This window comes from Aulonocara sp. 'chitande type north' Nkhata Bay, linkage group LG15 (assembly GCF_057382095.1).
Source record: "Aulonocara sp. 'chitande type north' Nkhata Bay isolate Kocher_YH1m ecotype deep benthic linkage group LG15, A_spYH_male_GT1.1, whole genome shotgun sequence".
NCBI lineage: Eukaryota > Metazoa > Chordata > Actinopteri > Cichliformes > Cichlidae > Aulonocara > Aulonocara sp. 'chitande type north' Nkhata Bay.
In genome coordinates, this window is record NC_141358.1 from 3494265 (window position 1) to 3521313 (window position 27049).

Genomic DNA, 27049 nt, shown 5'->3' on the forward strand with positions numbered 1-27049 from the left:
CCTTGCATTCATCATCTGACTCTTGTGGTGTTTCTTTTTCCACTCTTTAGGTACTGTGTAGTAGAGCCAAGCTGAATGCTTTAAAAACATGAGCAGCCTGAGACTGCACGCCTCCGCCAAGGCTGAAATTTCCCTCAACAACATGCATGAATTGAATCCCTGTATCCAGACAGTCATGTGGATCTGGATCAGCTTGTGATATAGCAATATAAAGAGGATGTCTGTCACTTCTAGTCATTTCTATTCCATATGCATTTGGAAAGAAATGATTCTGAATGTGCAGTTTTTTCCTATCTAGCAATGGTAAACAATCCTTTAAAAAATTCCTGGATGCTAATCCAGATCCGTACTGACACTTCTAGGGGCGCCAAGGCCTACGAGGGGGACTTGAACCCAACAAACTGAATGTGAGGAGAACAGTATGTAAGAGTTCAACAATATGTTACTAATGCCTGGAGTGGATACAGTTTTATATCTAAAATTAAGAAAAAGAAAAAAAAAAACTACCGGTATGTAGGTTACAGGCTTAGTCCAAAACATGTGAAGGATACACTCACCCAACAACTTTATTAGGTACACCTTGCTGGTAGTGGACCCCCTTTTCCCTTCAGATCTACCTTCATTCTTTGCGACAAAGACGCAACAACGTCCTTGACACATTCCTCAAAGACTTTGGTCTATAGTGCCATAACAGCATCGCAGAGGTGCTGCAGATTTGAAATCTACAGCCAAGAATCCCCCCACACACACACACACATTACACCACCACTGGAGAGGCAAGATCGATCCATGCTTAAATTCTGATGCTACCATCTGAATATCTCAGCAGAAAATCAAGACTCATCACACTATTCTTCCAGTCATTTATTGCCCAATTTTGGTGAGCCTATGTGAGCTCAGTTTCTCATTCTTAGTTCAGGGAAGACACTTGGTGTGGTCCAATCTGCTCCAAGGTTCGACACATTGTGTGTTCAGACATGCTCTTCTGCATACCTTGGTAGCAGAGGTTCCCAAAGTGTGGGAGGGGGGCGTGGTATGAAAAGAAAAGAAAAAAAAAAGAGCGCTCGGACACTGCTAGCATAATGGACAGGTTTTTGACGTCACACACAAACGCAAAGCAGGAGATGAAGCATCGCCAAATATGTTTCCAAACCAACTTCCTTCCAAGCCAAAGACTAGAAAATATGGTGAAGCATATCTTCCCTTTGGCTTCACCTGCACGGGTGCGAACATTTTTCTTGTAATACAAAGGGGGGCCTAGCAAAAAAAGTTTGGGAACCACAGCCTTGGTAGTAACATTTGGTCATTTGACTTACTGTTACCTTCTGTCCTCCTGTGACCTCTGGCATCAACAAGACATTTTCACCCAGAAAACTGATGCCCACTGGATATTTTGGAGGGGACCATTGTGTGGAAACCCTAGAGATGATTGTGTGGAGAAATCACTGCATATCAACAGTTTGTGAAACAGACCAACCCACTTGTCACCAGCAACCATGTCAGTTGAATCATTTTTCTTTCCCACTCTGATGCTGAGTTTTAACTTCAGCAGGTCACCTTGACCTAAATGCATCGAGTTGCTGCAACGTGACTGGCTCATAAGATATCTGCATTCCCCAGCAGTTAAACAGATATAGATAATGAACTGGGCAGCGACTGGGCACTATATTTGATTTGGACCCAATTTCCCCAACTCCGTCACCAAGTACATACTGAGTGAGGCACCTTGCTAGCATGTTAGCAAAGAGTCACTGCTTGCACCATCACAGTCCAACATTTCATCAGCCTACTCTGTTGATTGTGTTTGCTTCTTCTCAGTGTAACAGTGGTCTGCCTCAAGACTTGACTTCACGTCTACAAGTCAAAAGTCATACTAACATTTTCTCTAAGACTTCCAAACAATCAGCCACAGCTTCATCGAGCCACGCATGGGTCACGATTTACAAACATGTTATAGCTGTCCTAGTTGTGATTCACGAGGGTGAGGCATAATTCACGAATCTAATTTATCAATTGTGGTTTGGGCCCAAAGTTGAAAGACTTTACAAGACAGAGAGAGAAAGATCTTGATGGTGGTTTTTGGCTAGAAAATCCTTTAAACTGATGTTCCAGAAAGTGGGTAAATAGTGTGGTACTTATATAGCACTTTTCCGCTTTATTTGAGCACACAGAGCATTTTCTTACTAGAAAAGTTCACCATTTACACTCAATCAAATGCATCTGGGGGCATCTCGTATATCATGCCCAAGGATTCTTCACCTTGCAGACAGGAGGAGCTGGCATTCGAACCTTCAATTGTTCAACTAGTGGACAACCTGCTCAAACTCCTGAGCCACAGCCTCCTGAAGTTGGATGTCAGCAAAAGACATCAGACTGTGGAGAGGCTCTACTCAACCACACTAAGTGCATACAATGAGCTAGTTTTCTGATTAACCAATTAGAAAAATATACCTGCTTAAACACATGAATTTAACCTCTTAAGCCATTGCATGCCTTAGCTGACAGCCGCCATCAATGTCAGCCATCTCTGCTGTGGCCTAGGTTGACCTACTCGTACCATAACATTGTCTGAGGCTATACTCTTTCCAGAGGATTAAATAACATTGAGATTAAAAGTTTAAAGGTCAGGCTAATGCAAATCCATAGGCTTAGGCAAGCCAAATACTCCTTTCAGATCCCCTAATTCCTGTAGGTCATGTTGGCTAACCTTCATTTACTGCCCACATTCACCCAAGAAACAAAAGAATATTGGTTTAAAAGTGAGCCCCCATTGCAGAAAGATTTACTGTCATGTCTACATGCTTTAGAAAAACATATAAAAATCAGTCTCCATCTCCATGGAGAGTATCTACTTAGAGTTTGGTAGATCTACTATGGTCGTCCAGTGATTCCTAAGTTGACTACAGATGAGTGCTGTGTGGAGGGAAGCCAGACACATGTTGACCACATTGCTCCCACAGAATAACAGATAAATAACCGCAGATGTGTAGACAGAGGAGAAAGCAGGGAGAGGGAAACAGAGAGGGAAAGGGAACATAAAAGGGAGGGGAGGTTTCAAAGCTTTGTAGCTGAAAGATGTTGTCTGGAATATTGAATGAAGCAGGAGTTTTTTCTGGGCAGATGCGTTTAAAACTGGGTGAATACACTTCACAGCTTATGGAGAGCATGTGGATCATGTCACAGAGGGAGTGTGCTGTGGTTGCACAGAAGTTCAAGCTGACAAAAATCATTGTTTTTCAAATTAGGGCGATTGATTTTACGCACGAAATGTGAGAAGACCGGACCGGCGTGGAGGATTCTGGATACGCTCTTTGCCGTGCACTCTAATTTTAGGCCGTGAACGTGTGTGTGTGTGTTATGTGATTCATTCCTTTAGTTATAGCGCTGGTGGCCCAGGCCTGGTGCCAGCCCTCGGTGGTTACAGATCTGTTTACTTTTGCAGGCTGGCAGGAACATGAGATTTCCTCTGGGTGTGCTGCGGCTGGTCGACCTGCAAACAGCACGGTCCTTCAAGTGCCTCGCTGCTCCTGTTACAGGCAGCCTCATCCCCAGCTCTCCCGCCGATCGCTTGTGACGTGGGTAACTCCACACAAACAAACATATATTCACCGAGACAGAAAAGGGTTCAGTAAGGTCGAGTAAAGCGGTCGTTACGGACGTGCTCACAAACCTAATTAAACGCTAATTCACATATGCATGTCTGCACACACGAACAGATCCATACACATGCCTCAGCAGCTCTACCTATGCGACTTGGAGAATACCAAAGGATCAGTGGAACTGATGGATTATCTGCAGGCCTGAATTATCCCATTCCTTGACCAGCTTGACACAGAGGAAGGCCTTGTTCTCAGGTGGTCAACAAAACTAATCTGAAAATGGAGCCTCTATCCCAGGGAGAGTCTGAAAAAAGAGGAGCTGTGGGATACAAGTGGCACTTCACACAATTTGTACTTCCACTCTTACAGACTGAAAACCCTGCAAATATAAAACTACTTAAGCACAAATGTACTTGAAGCTAAATGCTAACACCAGCAGGCCGAATTAATGGCAATTGCATGTTGTCAACAGTGACTGGTTGACTCATTTGCCAGCTTCATTTTGCATGTTGGAACACCATATTCAAAAAATCATAAAATCCAAAGAATTGGCATTTATAATAAAGCCTTTTTAAAATGTATAAATGTTAATAATCGCTGCATGTGTGATGATGCTTGTGAAAGGTTTTGTTGAGGTTAGCCCATCCGTTAAGGACGAGGATACACTACGATTGTTACAGTGAAATGGGAAGGCGGAGCGTGCTAGCTAGCTTGATTTGCAGACTACAAAAATACTAGATGTCAAGAAAACTTTCTAGATGCAAGAATAACCACAGAAAACTAAGGAGTCACCAGTTTGCAGACAGAGTGACTCACAGTGACTCGGAAAGTGACATTCTTTGTCAAGAATGTTGTTGGTGAAATTACCCATAGGTATGCTTACAGTATGACAAATATGCCTTTCAAAGTTGTTGTATTTGCCATTTTAACCATACACAGCATTAGAGAGGGATTTAGTTACCATGGCATCACCAGTTGGTTCTCAGGTCACATTTTGATGAGGTGACACCAATGACATGTGAAGCTACAAGTTCACTGGCGTGTTGTTCCTCATCTCTGATGCCTAGAATACCCCAATTTTACAAAATAAACTTCATGTTTTGTGCAGTATGACCCAAAATGAGGGCATGAACTCCTCAGTAAAGTGGTTACAGATGTCTTTGCAGAGGGCTGTTTGCCTGTAGATACTATAGGACTGTAGGTCTTTTTGCAACCACCCCTGGTGGCCTGTAAAAAGAATGGTTTAAGTCACTTTCATGCTGGCTTCACGTGTCAGACCCAGAAGCTAAGTCTGTGTTTTATGTGAATTAATTTAATATGAAAGGCAACAGGACAAGAGGCCTCAAGTGGCCGCTAAAGCAAATGCAGTTTTCAGCATTGGTTTGGCTTGATAACAATATCGTGGTGATTGGGGAAAAATAATTAGGTGATCCTCTAGGCATAATATAATCCTGTCACAAGTTAAATTGCAATCAATACGTACGATTTTAAAAGGTATCTGCACGACAGTTTTTCAAAGAGATGAACCTAAATACGCCCGGTCAAATTTTCACAAGGACATATCCAGTTATTACTGATGTATTTCAGCTGAAAACAAACAACCCTCGCTGTCACATTCCAGCTTAAGAGATTAAAAAAACTGGGTTCGGCATGCATTTACATGAACAATCTCAAGTTTGGGATACTTGTCCTTCCCTCTTTAGTATTTTCATGCTTTTCATCTCTCTCGCAAACCAAGGACTGATAACATTTTCAAGTAAGAATAATATTCGGCATGATAATCCCAACACTGGACATCAATATCCTCAGAGCAGTCTGAATAGCTGACATTCTTTGGATGAACCAGACTCTACAAACTTTTGTTTGTTTACTCATGTCCAGTGGGAGTCTTAATTTTCTCTCTGTTGATAATATAATCAAAAGAACAGCCAACACAATACCTTTGGACATGAGAGGGGCCTGCAGATCCAGTAGTGCTGAGGCGGCAGCCAGCCAGCCATAACAACATCAAACGGCCCCCAGCCTCCAGCGTTTACACAGAGCCAAGATCCTGGACCAAAATATGATTGCTTGTTCTTTTTAAGATAAGAATGCAGACAAGCTTGAAGGTTATTGCGAACAATATGCACAGGTATGAAGCGGCCGTAGCAGTAAAAGTGGCTGGATCGTATCAAACAAATAGAAAGAAAGTGGTATTTAAGGTCAGATGAGGATTATTGGATTCCTTAGATCAGAATTGCGATCTTGTCTTGCAGGAAATGTTGGAAACAAAAAACAGACGGCATTCTCGTTTAAATGTTTGATTAAAAAAAAAGTGTGTTTTAAAGTAGAAACCATTACAGTGTTTTCTAGCCAGTCTATGTATGTCGTACTTTAGTTCTCTAAAGAAAAAGGCCAGAAAGAATGGTGGGAATTATTTTGGAAGCTGTCATTGAGCACCATCTGCTGGTCATCATTTGTAAGTACACAGGCCTTATTAATTCAGCCTGAACTGTAGCAGTCCTGGATATAACGCTTTGTTTGTAGCCTAATAAATGACCTAATATTTGAAAGAATAAAGAGAATTTTTTAAAAGCTATTTATGTTTTATTTAATTATTATTTTATTATTTATAAAATAATAATAATAATATTTTCTATTATTATTTTATTATTTATTTTCATCATTTTAGGACTTTGTTTGGTATTTATGAAATCGAGCCATGTGAATAAGAACGGTTTAGAGTTCTCCAAAATCCAAGTAAATCCTTCCATAGGAAGGAACCTCCAGGTTAGACTGTAGTAATTCTCTTTACTTTGGTCTCCAAGCCGTCGCTCTTCATAGGCTACAGCTTGTTCCGAATGCTGCGGCTCACCTTCTTACTGGAGCTAGAAAATTAGATTCTATCACTCCAGCTCTTGTTGATTCCCATTGGTTAAATATCGCATTGAGTTTAAGATTTTGCTAGTCACTTTTAAAATTCTGAATAATATTGCGCCCAGTTATCTCACTGATCTCCTCAATCTGTACTCTCCTTGCCGAGCGTTAAGATCATCAGGTCAATTACTCCTGGCCCAACCTAAGTTTAGGCTGAAGACCAGACGCGATCATGCCTTTGCTTCAGCTGCACCTAACCTTTGGATGTTCACTGAAAAAAAGGGACTGGCCATCTCTTGGATTTATGTAAGCATCTTGCATGCATTTAACACAATTGCCTCATGTTTTAAAGTTAAATGTAACTATATAGTGTAAAAACTACATGATATGCAGAAAGGGTGTATTAAATTGTTCATATCATGTTCAGGTGAAGTAAGTCAATAAGATAGCAACGTTAAATCTCGTGAAACCACGCGTGATTTCATCTCGCGGGCTTTGGATCGTGGTTTAAAAAAGGCATCCATCTCAGTCAAGTCGAGCAGCCAACTCTACGTTTTTGGTATGTCTTGATTTTTTGAATTCATTTTTACCATATTTCAGCCAAATGTAGTTAAACGTCTAGAGTGTCGCCATGTAACATGCTAAAAAAGAGCCGTTAGCTTATTTGCTGTTTTATCTGTTGTCAAAGAATTGGCGCTTTTTCATTTGAATTTGTCTTTGGCACAAGAGCCGTAATATCACATTAAACCTAATTACGAGGCACTCATAACATAATTTGGTTTTCTGTGTGAATAGATTTGTCAACTGACTCTTCAGTTACATTGTGTATTTACTGCACCGTGGTGTTAGTGAGATTTTGGACATTGAACAGCTTTAGCTAATATCATCAGCGGCATTATGCTAGCTTACATCCCTACCCCTCCTGCCCTCACCTGCTGTCCTTTTGTTTTTGTTTTTTTTGCTGCACATTGAGAGATGACCTCTATTCTGCATTTCACCAGGAGTCAGCTGATGGATTGTGGGTTCAAGGTGTTATGGTAAGAAAGTATATTCTATTTTCGTTTCTGTAACTTAATTATAATAGGTTTTTTATAATTATTAGGTGCATGCATACTCACCCTATTAATACAACTGAGAGATCCAAAATAGAATAGAATAGAATAGAATAGAATTCAACTTTATTGTCATTGCACATGCACAGGTACAGGGCAACAAAATGCAGTTTGCATCCATCCAGAAGTGCTTTAGTGATATAGATATATTACAATATATATTAGCAATAATATAGATATGTGAGTATATTACAGAAATGGGTCTATTATGGTATGTTATAATGTACACGGTATGAAGTATGTTGTGAATATTCTATAACTATAAGTATGTACAGGCTGTAGTGAGTACAGGATATGAACAGGATATAAATATGAAAACTATACAGAATATGAAATAAATAACTTTACAGAATCTGGGATATACAGCTATACAGAAATGGGAACTATGCAAGTTGTAAACAGTTGTAGGATTAAAGATTATCGAATGTACAGAATGATTATTTACACAAAATCTGCCATAGGTTTAACTTATACCTGTATGTATTGCCAGAAAGGTGATTACTGGACTCGCATTAATGCACACTTGAACTGAAATGAGGTTGTAACTTGTGGGTTGTTGGGTTGCAAATCAGAAACAAACATCTTTGGATTTTTTTTAATCCCATAAGATCTGGAAACACAGTTTTTATTCAACAAAACATTACTGATTAACCAAGCACAGTGCCTGCTGTTATTTCAAAATAATTTTATGTCATTTCAGATAAAATGCAGCATTCCAGTGCATCCCAACCATGCCTTTACAGTCAAGGTTTCTGACGGAGCTGAGTTTTTCTCTGACAGTCTGCTGAAAGTGTTTGCAAAGTGATCGGGGGAACAGGGCACAAAGCTAAAGGATGTAGCTGCCATAATGACAGTAAGAACTTTAAAATTCTTTAACTACAAAGTGTATATGTATTGCATTAGGTCAGTAAAAGATTTTTATGCTACATCCATTGAAACAGTCAACTATTACCTGTGAGTAATGATTCCACTAAAAGGATGCCATAATTTTCGTCATGCATTTACTGGCCCACTGAGAAAAAATTATCTTTTTTTAAAAATAAATGTTCTGGAAACTATATATCCATAAAGTTGATGTCAAACAGGAACTTTTGATATTGCTTTGTAGATGCTGGTGTTGCATGTTGACTGGTTTAAAAAGTCAAGAGTTTTTGTCTGGGATCATTTTCTTCTGTGCTACTGAAAAGTTCACAAATCTCTGTTTTCTTTGTTATAATAGTCAAGGATGACATTAATGCTCGGAGTCCCTCATCAAAGTGCTCCGCATCTGTGTGAAAGACAATTGCAACATCTTGGTGCAGGAGTTCATGGTGAGTGTTTTATGAGTAGATTGTGGCTTTGCAACATTTAAAAATGCATTTAGTTATCCACTTGATCCTCATTGGACTGGTTAGGACCAGTAGTCCTCTTTAATAATTTGAAGTTCACATGAGGCCTGGTAGTGAACTCGGCCGCCGGCCCTTGAGGCCCCACCCCCACCCCTGTATTAGGGGTCACATCAGTGTGAAAAAACTTTAAATTTGTCATTCTAATGAACAAAGGAAAATCCCACCAATATTTATATTAGCTTTTGTTTGAAAAAATGACCAACAGCTAACCAAATTGTGGGGCTGAAAGTCTAAATTCTAACATCTTCTGAGTGACATAACCTGGATTTCTGATGGGCCGGTGTCTTTCTAACAAAAACTAATGTAAAGCATTTGAAATTATTATGTTTTTCACCCTCTCTTAGAAACTCTGTTAGACCATGAATGGCAGCATGGCAGGCCACTCTTTGGCTATAGCTATTTACTATGTTGCTTGCATTGGTTTAAATTACTCTAACATTAGAACTGGTAGATTCAAAAGAGATGAGTTTAAAAAGGAATCTTAAAGAAATGTTTTGTGTTTAACCAGGACTTGACTGAGGCCACTGCACAGATTGAGAAAACCACAATGAACATCTGTCTCCAGAGGATGCGGCAGGCAATGACTTTTCTGATATTGTTCTTCAAGATCTGGATAACGTGACCTTTGCAGTAGCCATGCTGTTTGGACCTTTTTTATTCCTTCAACATGAGTTACCCATCACAACTCTGCTACACTTTTGAGGTGATTCAATGGGTGGTAATGGAGTTGGATGCAACTCAGCTCTCAAGAAAAGCTCACAACTAAGACAAAACTGCTCCTGCAACGAAGCTCACTGTTATGCATGTGAGGTGACCAGCTCTAGGTGAGAGGACATTTAAATCTCACACTTGTTCTGCTGCATTTTTGAAGCTCAATTCCAGGAACGGATCGCAGGGTTCATTTTTATATACTCTGCAACTGCCATGAGGACGAGCCGTTTTTTGTTGTTGTTTGTTTTTCCTTTTGCTCTGTACAAGTTCTGTTTGTCTGTTTGGCAGCATTTTTAAATTTCTCTTTGTATTTTTTCTTTCTTTTACTAGTGAAGAGATGTAGTGTGAACAGTTATACAGTCTAAATATCCCATATGGGTCGTGTGAAATGGTATTTTCAGTTTCATTCAGTTGAAGTAAAGAACGTTGAATATTTCTAAGTGTGCTGTTTTGAACCAAGATGTCACAGTATGATCAGTGCTGTAATTTTTGACAGTCACTGTATCAATGTTATTTTTGCGTCTCTTGAATAAAGGTTTTGACCTGCAAGTGCTAATTTCTTTAGTTATTGGGGTAAAATGGGTAGTGTTAATAGGAAGGTGTTTGCCAATTCAGTAACCTAATTTAATGTTAATGGAAACTAACATTACCTCAAATTGTTTAGTTATAATTGTTGTTTAACTGAATCTTGACGTTAGAGGCCTTAAATAGAATGTTTTGATTTGTTCTTTCCCAACATTTTTCAAAAGAAACAGTCCAATTTCTTTGCTGTGATTGATTCCAGAGAACACGGAAGAACTGACATTATTTAACTGTTGATTTATATAGATTCAGTAGAGGAGTAATGTCAGTTTAATTCTTTACCTACTGCAGTGAAATTAGACATTTTGTTTTGAAAGGTTACTGGTGGATGCCAGCAACCATCTTGGAAGAGAACAATACAATCTGTTATAAGGCCTCCATTTGAAAATTGTGTATTTGATACTAGAATATAATAGCAAAATGTAATTTGAAGATAACATGTAGTATTTAAGTGACCAAGTAGTATTGGGTAAAAGTTATTGAATCGTGTTGGGATAACGTGAGAAAATTGTGAAGGATTAAAATATTCCAAGAGCTCAAATTACTTCATCAAAACATGTTTAAGTCACATTTTATCAACACAAATTGCACAAGTTTATTGAACATGAATAAATTGTGTTAATTTAGCTCAATTGTTTAAGTTGCTGCCAAAGCAAAACATCTGTGTGCAACAAATGTCCACCATTGAATTAAGTAAATCCAACAACATATTTTTTTCAGTGTTCGATACCTATTTTACTTAACTCTTCTGGTCTATTAGTGCCTCCTTTCCGTCTGTGCTGGTGCTAGTGCCCAATCTGTACTTTCTTAATTGATTTATGTTGATTTTCTGTATTATTGTGAAGCACTTTGGTGTGCCTTTGTGTTTTTAAATGTGCTATATAATAAAACTGTATTGTATTGTATAGGAATTAAGAGGGTAAATATCAGCCATGTGGTGCCAATTAAATGCACCCGTATAAAAGTAGAGGTTTTGCTGGACTGGAGCACTCAGGTGTGTTAACAAAATGACAAAATCTTCAGACTGTGCAATTCTCAGAGAAGGAAACAAAGAACGCCATAAGGTGCCATAGCTTAGGTTTTTAAGTTGCATCTTAACAAACAACAAGACTTGAAAAAAATATACAAATGAGGCCAATGTGGAGATGTTTTGTCATTAATGCAGGGCACCACGTCTGGTGAAAACCAAAGACAGCATATCTGCAGAAACACCGTGGTGGAGGGGTGATGATTTGGGTTTGGTTTGAGCCCTGCAACCACTGATTCAACCATGAACTCTGTATACTAAAGTATTCTAGAGTCTAATGTGAGGCCAATTTGTCTGTAAGATGACGGTTGGCTGAAACTGGGTCATACAGCAGAACACCAACCTCAAGCACAGCAGCAAATCTTCAACAGAATGGCTGAAAAAGGATTAAGGTGATGCAGTGGCCCAAAGTCCAGACCTCAATCTGACTGAAAAACCTTGGCAGGGCTTTAAAAGAACCTGAGTGAACTGAAGTAACATACAGAAAACAATAACTTAAAGTTATGCTACAAGCTACAGAATCACAGGGAGTACTTAGCTGCACAGAGTCCAGCCTGAAAGCTTTCTTTCTGACAGGAGTCCATATAAGAAAACATTTTAATATCATGACAGGGAGATGAAAAAGTCATATCTATGAAGCTTAAACCACTAAATGAAATTAAAAATAAAATAATTTAAACAAATAAAATGTATTTTGCGGCTAAATGTTTTAGTTTACAGTCGGCAGGTGATGTATATAAACTGCTGGCCTGTTCTAGAAATCACATTTCACTTAAATCTTTTTGAAATAAGTGACCTAAAAAAAGATCCACGTAAATCAGAAACCATAGCGTATTAAACCGCCTTAGATTTTCACACTGGTGAATTCACCCAGCACACTGTTACTAAAAAGCAATCAACAACTCGGCTTAGCATGTCAAAATAATCCCACAGTGTGCGTATATATCACCACCCACGTCTGGAGATAGTAATCATGGATCTCCTCTTCTAGCTTTGTGTCAGCCTAATCACATGGATCGCAATACTGGGTCCTATAAATAGGATGCTGCACAGGCTCATGCTGCTGGGACTGAGAGAGAAGAAATCAGTTTAGGAGAGTTAAAGTAACAGTTTATACGCTCACTTAGTCACAGCCTTTCAGCCCGCTTAAGCACCGCGCAGTGTGCTTAATGCTCAGCCAGCACATTTACACGAGCGAACATAAGTGCGCATTTGAGTCACAATGCCCATTCGCATCACTCAGCGCGTCGCTTCTGTACGCGTGTCTTCATCACATCTACGTGAGATTCTGTGCTGACTCAAGCAATTACCCGGCGCTCCTGGAAATGAGTGTAATCGCATGAACCGAGAGAGTATTTCCCGCTTCGCCAGCAGAGGGGAAAAGGCAGGCGGGATCTGATGTGTGAAGCACATCTATCTCTGTAATAAGCACAAAATTGATCCTGTTTTATGTTTCGAAGGAATTCCCTGCCTTTCCCCCATTTACAGTTTGTTTTAAAAGTTGTGATGAGTCAAAACTGCATCTGCGTCACATCGTGCGCTGAAGTTTACAGGGCGCGGTGCCACACAAGCCTGCTCCTGCTAAACTTTTGGTGCATTAATTCAATTCATATGGCTCATGGGGTGACCTAACATACGTATTCTAAGGAAGCACTTTTGCGGCATAGCCTACATTCATCTTAGAAATTCTGCTAATTACATTTTTATTATTGTTGGTTATGGTCATGGTATTTACCACATAAAAATAATTACAATAAAAACAGCTTTCTTTTCCTTGTTGACATTTCATGGGTTCATATTTTCCAGCCAAGTGTTTTATAGCAATGTTGATTCGTATTAGTAGATTAAGAGCTCTTGCAAATTAAAAATTTCTGTTTTCAAATTCCCAGCATCCAAGGGGATAAGAGCACATTTACATGCGGTTTGAGAGCAAGTTTGCCTCATCATGGACCGTGTACGAGCATTTCACAGGAAAACCGTCTTCAGAACCTCAGTTGTTCAAGAAAATAACTGATGTCAGAAGTGGGATTCGAACCCACGCCTCCAGAGGAGACTGCGACCTGAACGCAGCGCCTTAGACCGCTCGGCCATCCTGACGTTGAGTTACCCAAAAATCACATTCCCTTCTGAGTGTGACTGAGTCCATCGACCCATCTACTATTGTTTGGTATGTTTCATAGCTGTAATAATGATGCTTATGTACTGTACAGCTTCATGCAGGCGATGACTCTTGCTTGTGTTACTCAGAAATTTAGGCTCGCCAGATTAGAAATTGAACCAATTTTCGAGAGTCGGAGACAGGGGTCGCTGTTGGATCGTATTTCTAATGCTATAACATGAAATTATATCAAGCCCAAGCCTTCTGTTTTCATTAGCGCTTTATGTAACCGAGGGATTATTTATGATTATTATTACTCAAAGTACCTCAGTCTTTTTCAGTCAAGCATGTAGGTTTTGATCTGTGAATATTAATATGCCATTTTAATTATGATGACTCGGAAGTTAAATGTCTTAAACTGTTTATAAGACGATTATAGCGTTTACCTAGTGATAACTATTGTGACTATTCATTTAATATTGATGTAGCACGAGAAATGTTTTGCTCGTCGTGGTAACACTACGTAGTTGACGAACAACAAAAAAGCCAGCTAATAATTGAACCTGTACAATTTGAGTTAAGCGAATCAGAATCAGAATCAGAAAGGGTTTTATTGCCAAATGTTGAGCAGGTTTACAACATTAGGAAATTGCTGCGGTGCTTCAGTGCAAACATACTGTCATAAATTACGCTTAAATAGACATGAAAATAAAAATAAGAATAAGAATTAAAAGTGCTAAGTAGATAGATATATACATGAGTGCAGGTGGTGATCAGTGCCAAACATGACTGACTGAAACATTCTAGATATAAATGTTATTTGCCACCAATGACACGGCCGTAAATCCGTCTCTGTCGATCAACATGGTTATTAGAGAACGAAAAGAAAAAACAGCAACAATGTAACATACCTGAATTTTTTTTTTTTAAATTATGTTGAAGGGATTAAAAGGTTGTCCCGCGACAGGCCCCAGCGAGGATCGAACTCGCGACCCCTGGTTTACAAGACCAGTGCTCTAACCACTGAGCTATGGAGCCTGTGCTGGTATCGCCAGTCTTAAAACAGCTATTTATTACTACTCCTGAGGAACACGGAAGTGGTGAACGAAAGGAAAAACAAGTCGGACGATCTGATTTCCTCGTGTCAGCATTGTTCCCACATCATCATAATTAATGTTGTTCCAGGTTCAACATTGCAAGTGACCAATCACCTTCTTGTGACGTCATTCCTTTGCGACTTCGAAATACCCGCCTTCGATTATTTCGAAATACAAGTGAAGAAGCGAAAAACCGCCGCCTGTCCGCCGAATTTGAAGTCAATTTAGGATACTTTCCTTTAATAAACGGTAAGCATTATACATATGTTCCTCACTTGGCTTGCTGTTTGTTTGCTAGCGATAGGCTACTTGACGACAGCATTAGCTAACCAGTGTTCTCTAGACCAGCGTTCCCCCAACTTTTTGGGTGTTTCGTGGCCCGGGGGTTGGGTCAGGCAAACACAACAGGACATAGGCATTTTGCGTACTGTCTGTCTGTGATTTTGCGCTTATCTTTTTCACTTCCGACCGCCAGTCAAATTTCGCGCTTTACGTCGACGTCACGTCTACGTCAAATGAAACCTAGCTATTGCAGTAGCTTCCCTGATCATTTTACAAACATAAGTGAAGAGAATCTGGACTAAAAGGCCTAGACTTATGGTTGTGTGCTGAATCTATGAATCAAACTATCACCTGGAAACATAATTAACTGGTCCATAGCTGTGAAACTGGACATGAGTTCTTGATTCTATGGAGATTAACAGTAATCCAGAAATTTACAAATTTGTCCCTGGGACATCGCGTAAATGTTGTCCCTGGGACATCGCGTAAATGTTGTCCCTGGGACATCGCGTAGATGTTGTCCCTGAGACATCGCGTAGATGTTGTCCCTGGGACATCGCGTAAATGTTGTCCCTGAGACATCGCGTAGATGTTGTCCCTGGGACATCGCGTAGATGTTGTCCCTGGGACATCGTGTGATAGCTTGTAAATAATGGAATGAAAATTATTGATTGTTATTAACTTGTGAAAAAGAAGTGTAACAAATCCACATGTTATGTTCTTACACCCTTACAGAAACTGTGACTCCTTCACAATGTCAGGTAAATGTCAACTCATGTTGAATAATCAACCAATCAAGCCTTTTATTATCACATGCAATGTTACACGTACAACTGCAATGAAAATTTCACCCCCTTCTGACCATACATATATTGCTTAAACATCACATTGGGAAGACAGGTCGGAAACAGTTAGGAAGGTCAGAAAACAATTTAATTAATAGATGAGGGGAGAGGAGGAGAAAAAAGAACTACAACCAGACAAAGCTCCTAGAAGACTGAAATGGATGATGGTTGCAGCATGCAAAAAGAAAATGATATCTGTTGACTACAGCATATGCTTTCTCACAGATTACCTTGTGGGAGTAGCTGGACCAAACTCTATTGTATTTCAAGTTTGAAATCCCTGTTTGACCAGACTAACATTTCAGATGAGGTACCTCTTGACATAAAAATCCTTTTATGTTGTCATAAAACTAATGTTAAATTCTGCTTTAAATACACTTTATTGTACAATTTACTTAATGAATCGTATTCCTTAGTTCTGTTTTTATTTATATGTATTTATTTATTTGTTTTATAAGGTAATAGATGGCCTAATCTATTTGCAGTGTGAGGTATGTTGAAAAGCTTGTTTGATCATAATGACATAGCATGTTTACGTTTTTTGTAATGTATTTGAAAACATAGGTGTATTTATGTTATTTTTATAGAATTTCCCTCACATTTATCCAATACCAAGTCAAATCACTGGAAAAATTTTGGATGGGTCCACAAGAGCACAAAGTGCATACTTTTTGAAGGTATGACTTGGACTGTGGTAACTATGTTCTTATCACAAAGGGTTTATAAGTTGCCACTATAAACAAACAGCATTTTCCAAAATTGAAGCCTTGTCAGAAGAACCTGAAAAATACCTTTCTGAAACCTTTTCTGTGTAAAGACTTGTTCAAAAGCAATGCACACAGATTAAAACATTTCTGTCTTGGCCAACTGATAAAGAACACCAAAAATTGAGTGGTGCGTGTTGAGTCTGTGGTCTTGATTTGTTTTGTACACACTAGGCAAGGCAAGGCAAGTTTATTTGTATAGCACAATTCAACAACAAGGTGATTCAAAGTGCTTTACAGAGACATTAGAAACAAGAACAAATAAAAAGCATGATTTAAAATTGATTAAAACAAGCAAATAACCTAACTAACTAATTAACAAACAAACAAACAAACAAACAAACAAAACAGTATATAAAATCAAAACAGATAAAATCAGAACAGTAGATAAAATCAGTAGTTAAATGTAAGTTTTGAAATTTAAGCTTAAAGTGTGGATTTGGTGCTTTATTCAAATGCAGCTGAGAACAGGTGAGTCTTCAACCTGGATTTAAATAAACTGAGTGTTTCAGCTGATCTGAGGCTTTCTGGGAGTTTGTTCCAGATATAAGGAGCATAAAAGCTGAATGCAGCTTCTCCGTGTCTGGTTCTGACTCTGGGAACTGATAAAAGACCGGATCCAGATGACCTGAGGGATCTGGATGGTTCATACTGGGTCAGGAGGTCATTGATGTATTTTGGTCCTAAACCATTCAGAGCTTTATAGACCAGCATCAGAACTTTAAAGTCTATCCTCTGACGGACAGGCAGCCAGTGTAAGAACCTCAGAGCTGGACTGATGTGGTCCACTTTTTTGGTCTTAGTGAGGACTCGAGCAGCAGAGTTCTGAATGAGCTGTAGTTGTCTGACTGATTTTTTAGGTAGACCTGTAAAGATGCTGTTACAGTAATCAAGCCTACTAAAGATGAATGCATGGACTAGTTTTTCCAGGTCCTGTTGAGACATCAGATCTTTTATCCTTGATATATTCTTGAGGTGATAGTAAGCTGACTTTGTTATTGTCTTAATGTGTTTTTCTAAGTTTAGGTCTGCATCCATCACTACACCCAAATTTCTCGCCTGGTTTGTGGTTTTTAGATGTATAGATTGAAGTTCTCTGGTGACCTGTAATCGTTTTTCTTTGGCGCCAAGGACTATTACCTCAGTTTTGTTTTTGTTTAGCTGGAGAAAATTGTGGCACAACCAGTCATTGATTTCCTCAATGCATTTACCAAGAGCCTGTACAGGGCCTCGGTCTCCTGGTGACATTGTGATATATATTTGTGTGTCATCTGCATAGCTGTGATAGTTTATTTTGTTGTTGTTTATAATCTGTGCCAGTGGGAGCATGTAGATGTTAAACAGAAGGGGTCCCAAGATGGAACCTTGGGGAACTCCACATGTGATACTTGTCTGCTCAGATGTGAAGTTACCTATTGATACAAAGTATTTCCTGTTTTCTAAGTATGTTTTGAACCAGTTTAGTACAGTTCCTGAAAGACCTGTCCAGTTCTCCAGTCGTTTGAGTAATAGGTTGTGGTCAACTGTATCAAATGCTGCACTGAGATCCAGTAAAACTAGGACTGACATTTTTCCACTGTCTGTATTCAGACATATGTCATTAAACACTTTGGTCAGAGCGGTTTCAGTGCTGTGGTTCTGTCTAAAACCTGACTGGAAGGCATCGTAGCAATTATTCTGTTTTAAGAAGTAACTGAGCTGTTGAGAAACTGCTTTTTCAATGATCTTACTTAAAAACGGGAGATTTGAGATCGGCCTGTAGTTGTTCATTTGTGTCTTGTCAAGATTGTCCTTTTTCAGTATAGGTTTGATTACAGCAGTTTTTAGTGATTCTGGAAACACACCTGATAATAAAGAAAAGTTGACGATCTGTAACAGGTCTGACTCTAAAGTCTTTGAGACCTTTTTGAAAAAACTTGTTGGCAGGACATCTAAACAGCAGGAGGAGGAGTTCAGTTTACCTAAGATGTCCTCCAGGTCTTTGCTGTTAATAGGTTGAAACTGTTTCATGGTGTTTAAACAGTTTTTTGGTGGACACAGTACATATCCTGGATCTGCTGTTGATGTACCAATTGCTTGTCTAATTTTTTGGATTTTTTCAGTGAAGAATTTGGCAAAGTCATTGCAGGCCATGGTCGAATGAAGTTCAGCTGCCACTGACACAGGAGGGTTTGTTAGCCTGTCAACTGTAGAAAATAAGACCCGAGCATTATGGCTGTTTTTAGTGATGATGTCAGAGAAGTAGGACCTCCTTGCATTCCTCAGTTGTAAATTATAATTGTGAAGTTTCTCTTTATAGATGTCATAATGAACCTGGAGGTTTGTTTTTCTCCATCTGCGCTCAGCTTTCCTACACTCTCTTTTTTCATTTTTCACCAGTGTGGAGTTTCTCCATGGAGACTTTTTCCTTCCTGAGATAACCTTCACCTTAATGGGAGCAATAGTGTCCATTACATTTAACATGTTAGCATTGAAGCTATTGACGAGCTCATTGACTGACCCTCTGGGCAGGTCAGGTGTTAATGGGAAGACCTGGTTAAAAATTGCACTACTGTGTTCAGTTATACACCGTTTTGTGATCACTGTTGTTGATATATTTGTGTGGGCTGAGATTTTACTTTCAAAGAAAACACAGTAATGATCAGACAGGCCCACATCAGACACAGTAACCTTTGAAATGCTCAGGCCTTTGGAGATCAGTAGGTCAAGAGTGTGTCCTCTATTATGTGTGGCCTCTGTTACATGCTGAGTCAGCCCAAAGTTGCCCAGAGTGTTACTCAGGTCTTTAGTCCCTTTGTCCTGAGGGTTGTCCACATGAATGTTAAAATCCCCAGCAATAATTACACAGTCAAAATCAACACAGATCACAGACAGCAGTTCACTGAGGTCATTAAAAAAGTCTGTGCAGTATTTGGGAGGCCTGTAAACATTAAGAAACACAACTTTGGATGGGGCCTTCAGCTGTAAAGCCACATATTCAAAAGACTGAAAACTTCCAGGAGATAGCTGCTTACATTGAAATGATTCATTAAATAAGACAGCAACCCCTCCTCCTCTCCTGCTCGCCCTGACCTCACTGATAAAACTGTAGTTAGGAGGGGTCGTCTCGATGAGAACAGCTCCACTGTTACTTTGGTCCAACCAAGTTTCAGTTAAAAACATAAAATCAAGGCTGTGCTCAGTGATTAAATCATTAATTAAAAATGTTTTCCCAGCTAAAGATCTAACGTTTAATAAAGCCAACTTAAGTGTTTTAGAGGTATTACTTGTCCCCTCGTGTTTGGGAGCAGTCTGTGGCACACAAGGTATGTTTACTATATTTAAAGATCTTTGAGAGTGCAGCTCTCTGTGTTTTGACCAGGCCACATGTCTCCTGTCACCTAAAAGTACAGAAATTTTAAAACCTTCTAGTAAACAGGGTCCCAGCTTCTCCTGGGAAAAGTCATCACTGCCATAATCCTCACAGCCCGGACCCTTCACACATCACATATCAGACTGCGGAGACAGGGCATGAAGAGGAACTAAGGGGGGCGAGGCTGGGCAATGTGACTTCGATTGCTCTGTTGAGGGTGGGGCTCGATGGCGAACCTTTGGCCGCTCTGGTGGGGGGTTTATGGGGGACAAAAAGGGATTGGGACGGGGGGTAGATCTGAGCCCAGCATTGACCCGCCCCATCATCTCCTCAGTGAATTTCAGGTGTGGGGAGGAGGGAGAAAGGGAGGGGGAGGAGGGTGATGGCCTGTCAGGGGTTTGGGGGACTGGGGAAGGTCGTGGTCCCTTGTCCTGGTCGTTGGTGTTGTTGAGAGAGTTGGAGGCAAATAGGGACCCCTCTTCTTGCCTTAGATGTCTCTCCTTTCTGAGGCTCTTCCCGGGTGGGGGCAAATGGAGCTCCTCCTCAAGGTTTCTGCTGGGCTTTGTCTGTTCTTGGAGTACTGTTTGTTCCTCTTTATGAGATAACTCCTCGTTTATCTCAGCCTTGGCACCAAGCACGGATGGATGACGTATGGAATAAAACAAGTTGGAGGTGAACAGTTTCACCCCTGACTTGTTAAAATTAAATCCATTTGCTTTGAACAGATGCCTGCGTTCCCAAAAAATATTAAAGTTGTCGATAAAGTGCACTGAGTCTCCAGTACTGCAATCTTCTGCAGGAGGCTGTGGTAGTCATCTGTGGAGAGGGAAGGCATCTTGTTGCTAGTTAGCCTAGCGGTTAGCACCTTTCCAGGCTATTGAGGCTGCTCGGTGCCCAGACGCTGTAATCAGGCTTCAGCTGTGTCTAGGCCACAGACACACGGAGCGCTGAGGACAAGGTAACCATAAAATGTTGCTGTTTCTGTTAAGAACACTCTAGTCCTAATGATCTACAAGTGTCCAGAAGTTATCGCAGGTAAGCTCACATGGAAAAAGGGAAAAAATCAGCATAAACAGTGTTTAGTGTTCTGAGTGAAGAGGAGGCTGGGGAGCTAGCCCTCGGGTTTGCCGGAAGATTGGCCTGCGATGTCACAACAGACATGGTCTGTAAAGGCATCGACCATTCAAGTGCTGATATGACAAAGTAAGTTAGTAAAACAATATGAAAGTTGTATCTTTTTTGGTATTATTTGTCATTTCCCCGTATTTGGGTTATTGGTGTAACATTGTTAATCTTACTTTCTAATAACAGACAGACTCTTCTCAAAATCCAACACAATCTTAAACATGAGCTGACTGATTCCTCAACCTTCAGTTTGCTGACACACACCTTTGGCCCCGCTGCACTGGATTCTGTCATTTCATTCCTGTGTGAAAAACTTGATCTTGTCTCTTAAATAATGAAACCTTTTGTGACTTTTGTTTGTTCTGTAAATCAGAATCTTGAAAATTGTTCATTGTTGTTCTAAGTTTGTGTTAACTATTTGGCAAAAATGATTGGTTCCTAATCCAAACAGCATAATGACTGTTCTAACACATATCTTAAAAATGCTACAAAGAAAGAAAATTATCACATATGTTTCAATATGAATGTAATTGTGTCACACTCGGTTTGTAGTAGCTTTCCTGTTTTATTTTGAGTTTTGGTATGTTTACACTGTTATTTTTATTTCCCGTGTGTTCGTCTTCCCTTATTAGTTTTACTGTATTTAATTAGTCTGATTTAATAACTTATAATTATTTACTTTCCAGTGTGTATATATGCTCCTCGTTTGGATTATTGTTTGTTTGAGTTCTGCCTGTCTTTTCTATTAAAGATTTGGACTATTAGTGGACCTCGTAGGTTTTTATTCTGTTCAATTGGTAATTGACTGGGTTTAATTTAGTGGCCTGGAAAACAGGCCGGAGGGGTCTGGTCATTTTAACCCCCTAAGACCCGAAATCTTCCATGGCATGCATTTTTAATTTCTCTTTGATATTTGGGCCGATTGGAACCCGATGAATGTAAAAAGAAAGAATTACCAGGTTTTGTTTTTTTACCTAATTTTTGTTTCTGAGACAAATGAGAGCCACATATGAGGACATTAATTTGAAATTTCGATAGAACAGTTGCAGTATAATGTCCTCGTAACTGTATATCAGGCACTTGTTGATCAAGATTTAGTATTTTGGTCTAAATAACCCAAAATGTGATGTCCACATGTGTGGACGCCAGGCTGGAGTAAAGTGTTAGAGCTATTTATACCTATGTAAACTTTTATACACTGGTTTTTACCTGTCTTGTTTCAGAAAGGTTTAAAAGGGTAATGTCCACAGTTTATTTGTTTATTTATTTGTTTGAATTCAACATATTTTATTAAAGTAATTGAGCTTGAACACAGAAAAAACTGAATCAAATAATCATAAAATCAAATCACTTGCACTATACTGAAGTCTAATCTACTCTGAGCTAATGCCGGTTTCCAACACTAATGATCGGGTGAAGGAGAGAGATGAGGGTGTGCACGGCCACTGGTGCTCTTATCCCTGTTCTTTGTGATACAATCCAACAGGAAAGCAGTCAAACCCTTGGACATTAGCCAAGTTAACGTTCACAAATATATACACACAGAGGAACTCTGAGCCCCAATGTCAGCATTAGCACAAACATGCCACTTCATACCAAATCTCAGTGTGAGGTCAGGTGTTAGTCTCATTCCATTATTCTGGCTATATTTTCTTACTCATTACTATTAAACTTATACTTAAGACTAACTATTAACAAAATCACACCCCAATAACTCTGTTATTACACTTTGTATTTAATCATAAAAAGGCTGGATGTTGAAACCTTTTACTTCTATTTTGTATGAGCCAGGATTCTCAACAGCTGATACTCTGTCTGTATCAGCTGGTGGTGGTCAGAGGGCCCGGTGGCGCCTGTGTCCGGCAGCCTCGCCTCTGTCAGTGCGCCCCAGGGCAGCTGTGGCTACAGTGTAGCTTGCTATCGCCAGTGTGTGAATGTGTGTGTGAATGGGTGAATGACTGAATGTAGTGTAAAGCGCTTTGGGGTCCTTAGGGACTAGAAAAGCGCTATACAAATGCAGGCCATTTACCATGTCCAAAAAGTGACAGGTATCGTTTTATGGAGCAAAAAACTTAAGAGCGCATATTTTATAAATAATACCAACAATTACAAATGCAGACCTTTAATAGTAATAAGTAATCCTTTATTTATAATGCATAGCAATATAAAAATAGTAACATGTGAAAATATTACAATGGGCACAGATGAATTTGTATCAAAAACAGCAACCAAGCCAAAGTAATGAATAACACACATAAATAACAACTGCTTGAGAGAGCAAACAATTTCTTTTCATCTGTTCCTTGGCAGAAAGTTAAGACAGCTATTCAGCTTTAGGTTTCAATAAACAGAAGTAATGGATGCAGTCCCTTTGAAATGTCACACAAAAGTCTACTTGTGCATATACTTAGCTTTAACTCTTCTCTTTTTTGTTTTGTATTCCAAAAGGTTTTCATTTTCTCCAGAGGATGTCTCTCTTTCAGTGGTTATCGACTGTTCACATTCATTTTCACAGACTGTTGGAATGTCGATGCTGGCCGAACGTTTCTTGCTAGAATACAATGGCCTAATTTTGCGTGCATTATCTGTCGTCTTTATTTCGTACTGGCATATACTTTTGCCTACTTGTTTTGTTTTTAAGACATTTGTATGCAGTTCATCTATCATTGCAGTAATACCCTCTGGAATGAATGCCCACTGTTTAACTGTGTCTAAAACAGCATTTAGTTTTCCAACCGCATCTTCTGTGCATTTTTTGTCTGTGCTTTCAACTACAGGAGTGTCATTCAAAGTTGATAGAGGACTTTTCAGAGAGTTTTTCATTTGTTTAAAATGGCTACAAGCCACCTTCAGGCAAGCACATGTGTTATAGTGAGAGAACGTACAACAAGTGCACTGAAGTGTTTCAGCCGATGCAAAAAAACACAGATTTCCAAACAAACTTGGCATTTTTATCACTTTCAAGTCCTCACAGTGTACAAAGTAATGCCTTTCTTTCACTGCAATTCTTGCCAAGGTAGAAATGTCTGTTTCCATGTTTGGATAGATGTCATTGTCAGCCTCTGCTAATTTTGCAAGTAACACTAGATGCTTGCAAAGAAGTCCTCGTAAGCCATATGTACAGTTGCAGTAGGACTCAACAGGGCAGACATCATACACCATGTCTTCTCTTGACTCAGATGGGACTTGATATGCATTAACTCCATGGCTGTTCTTGACTGTAATTTTAAGAGCCCAACCACTTTCCATCAGTCTTGAAGCAGAGTCTGAAACTTGAGACAAGGTGTCAGCAAACCTGTTTTTCATGCGGCCCACATCTTGCAGGGTTTTTATGACTGAGAAGTAGTCGTCGGCCTTCCCTAGGAGCACTTCAATCAGATCATCCAGACGCCTATTCTTGTAGCCAGATAAAAACTGGTATTTCAGGCGGTGGAAAAATCTGAAAAACAGTTATTTGAAATGATTAGTAACTGTAATTGAAGGAATTTAAAGTTTTAATCAAGACTGTATTATTTTTTTAAAAATTGGAATACCTATTGCACACGTCTTTTATAAAGGAATGCTCTGTGCCGGTTTAGCTGATTTAGGCAAATCCACCTACTCACGCTGCTAGAATTTAAAGGATTTGCCTAAAACCTGTTCTGGCAATGACATGACGAACCTACTCAGTTTAGCCTCTTGGATTAAAGCATAATATCTTTTTTTCAGCAATACAATTGAATGAGGTCAAAATAATAAATCATACCTTTCAATCACATTGTTTGTTTCAGAACGAGCGTGACTGAAGCGACGGCCGTAGTCACACCACATGTGGCCAATGCCTTCCCAGTGCTTCTGAAAATACTGGCACACCAAAGGGTATTGCTTAAATGTCTGGCAGAACTCTGCTGATGTGGCTTTAAAGTCGTCCTCCTAAGAGAATTGGATGCAACAGAATATATTTCAATCCATTTAACAGACCTATTGAAATCTTTAATATTATGTATTGAAGCCCTTTTCCTTTTATTGAATAACATTAAGAATTTTAAGTTATTAATAATATGTCGTGTTTTTGTATTAAGAAGCAATTATTTCTTCCCTTACAATGGCTAAGAAGGAACGCTAAACCTATAAGCATATTTGGTTTCAGCATCTGTCTGTGAAAGAATCCCACTCACAAGTTCTACTGCACAGTGGGTGACACAATGATGTTCTGCACAGCTTAAGTACTTGTTTTGATAAGCAAGATAAGAAGCCAGTTTTAGAAATTGTTTCAAAAATCTATTTTGTATCTCTCTGTAACTTTTTTTTAGCAACTGAAAGTTATTATGCTCTTAGTGTAATCAAGAAATCAAAATGTGAAATAGACAAATTACACTTACAGATGTGCAAGCTTTCAGCTTACAAAAGAAAGAAATGATTTCATTTCTCTTTTGGGTGTTAGAAAGCCCATGGACCCCGGACTCTGATTTTGAAAGCCATCGATTAACAGCCTGTGAATGTAAGAGAAAAAAAGTTAATCTGGAGAGAGAGACAGAGGAGCAGCTGTACAAAAAGCATAAAAGAAAGCTGACGTCCAAAAATAACTTTGTCACTCACTGGACAAGAGGACCTGTGCATTACAGAAATCAACCAGGCAAACATATTTTTAAATGTCAAAAAGAGCTTTGGGAAGCAGCCACCAGAAGATGAGTGCACTGTGGTCTTAAATGGATGGACATAGTCACTCAACATTTTATCCCTTTATATTCATTAACCTGAGTAGGTGAATATCACAATGAGGCAAATCATAACAACAGGACCCTGTTGTAAAAATGTGTTTCAGGTGCATCTTAGACAACGTGAAAAGAAAACAATGTGGTTTACCTGCAAGACATGGTACCAGCATAGAAGGATAGCTGACTCTGGAAAAACCTTCTGCAAAGCATTTATTTCCGCAAAGTCTTTGTCAACCATAAATGCTCTACAGAAAAAAAGAAAACACTAAATGAGATTAAACAGTATGAAAATGTTTTTGCTATCTCAAAGCACCACTTCAATGCCAAATTAAACATTTCAACTCACAAGTAGATGTATAAAATACTGCATACAGCCTATAGGAATAACTTTAACAACTGGAAAGGAAAGTTTTTTGCAGCCCATGCTGCAGCTATAGCATTAGATTCTGGCATGTTATAACTTTTTTGAAAAGGAATTATTTCAAAATTAATAGCTGTCAATGTATTATTTACCTCGGGGAAGTTGGGAAATGCTCACAAACTATTCCAAGAACAGTTTCCAGGGTTTTCTGACTTTCGTTGCTGACAATAGCATAGGCCACAGGGACTCCATGCCCATGATCATCTCTTACAACAAGTGTGAATAAGGGAAATGAATACTGGTTAACGCAGTGCGTGGTGTCAACAAATACTAACTGTTTTGCATAGTTCTCCATGTTTGATTTCATTACAGGTGTCTGCAAAACAATCATTAGTTCTTGGTCAGATGTGTATGGTTGATAGAAGAGAACATGTTCTTGATGTTTTCCATTAAGTAAGGTATGTACACTTTGACTGTCTCCACAGTTAAAGTGCTTCTTCCTCATCATGCAGGTTCTAACACTGTCAATGTCACGTGGTGTGACAAAATGCTCTCTGTTGTGAAGATCTCTGTGTCCATGTTCTTTGGCCCATTTATGACATTCGGTTAGTATGATGGCTGGCTTAGTTCCAAGGGAAAGCAGTTCCTCAATCTTCCTCCTCAAATCACTGGAAATATTGTTGAAATGTGCGTCTTTTGGGTCCGAAGGATCATGCCCATCATGCTTATCATATGTACACTGCACGATGACTGTGTGGTCTTTCCAACATTTGAGTACTTTAAATGAAACATAGGCCTTACAGCCCACTGCTCTGTAGCTGTTTCAACTTTTTTTCCCAGCTCTGATGCAGTTGAATTTGTAATAGTCTCTTTTCCTGTCTTTACCTGAGGCAACATTTAAACATTTATAATGTCCATGAAGGGTTAATGAGTTCAATTTTTCTAACACAACACTGAATGGGTCCTCCTGGCATTGTGACACATGCACACAAAGTTGTGTGTCTTTTCCAGTTTTTTTTTTTTCGTCATTCAGAACACTTCTTCTAATTATATCGTCCATTTCTGGTGGAAAAATAACGAAGGTTTAATTAGTCAATATTCATTAATTCATTTTAACTTGTTTTGGGGTTTTTTGCAATACAATGTAAATATT

General features: G+C 39.2%; 1 protein-coding gene, 2 long non-coding RNA genes and 2 other non-coding genes across 8 annotated transcripts; 2 read left to right on the forward strand and 3 right to left on the reverse strand.

Annotated features, from left to right (window-relative positions):
* Nucleotides 1-3478: 3478 nt before the first annotated feature.
* Nucleotides 3479-10215, forward strand: LOC147312263 (uncharacterized). Of its 3 annotated transcripts, none has more exons than XR_015125041.1 (5): nucleotides 3479-6761; nucleotides 6883-7492; nucleotides 8268-8420; nucleotides 8787-8877; nucleotides 9464-10215. It is a non-coding gene; the product is annotated as an uncharacterized LOC147312263 (long non-coding RNA). The 3 variants fall into 3 exon arrangements; XR_015125042.1 differs by lacking the exon at nucleotides 3479-6761 and having other exon boundaries at nucleotides 6768-7014; nucleotides 7429-7492; XR_015125040.1 differs by lacking the exon at nucleotides 3479-6761 and having other exon boundaries at nucleotides 6768-7492.
* Nucleotides 10216-13289: 3074 nt separating this feature from the next.
* On the reverse strand, nucleotides 13290-13372 carry trnal-cag (transfer RNA leucine (anticodon CAG)). The gene has a single exon. It is a non-coding gene; the product is annotated as a tRNA-Leu (tRNA).
* Nucleotides 13373-14317: 945 nt separating this feature from the next.
* On the forward strand, nucleotides 14318-19094 carry LOC147312265 (uncharacterized). Of its 2 annotated transcripts, XR_015125053.1 has the most exons (5): nucleotides 14318-14719; nucleotides 15488-15513; nucleotides 15823-15907; nucleotides 16056-16088; nucleotides 16185-19094. It is a non-coding gene; the product is annotated as an uncharacterized LOC147312265 (long non-coding RNA). The 2 variants fall into 2 exon arrangements; XR_015125052.1 differs by having other exon boundaries at nucleotides 16056-19094.
* trnat-ugu (transfer RNA threonine (anticodon UGU)) lies at nucleotides 14339-14411 on the reverse strand. The gene has a single exon. It is a non-coding gene; the product is annotated as a tRNA-Thr (tRNA).
* Nucleotides 19095-23006: 3912 nt separating the features above from the next.
* Nucleotides 23007-26624, reverse strand: LOC147312267 (uncharacterized). The gene is made up of 5 exons (XM_086265126.1): nucleotides 26049-26624; nucleotides 25684-25780; nucleotides 25200-25310; nucleotides 24584-24750; nucleotides 23007-24277 (listed from the first exon to the last, which is right to left on the reverse strand). Exons 1-5 carry the CDS (start codon nucleotides 26402-26404, stop codon nucleotides 23230-23232), a joined length of 1779 nt encoding a protein of 592 aa, XP_086121252.1. The 5' UTR covers nucleotides 26405-26624; the 3' UTR covers nucleotides 23007-23229.
* Between the last annotated feature and the right edge of the window lie 425 nt (nucleotides 26625-27049).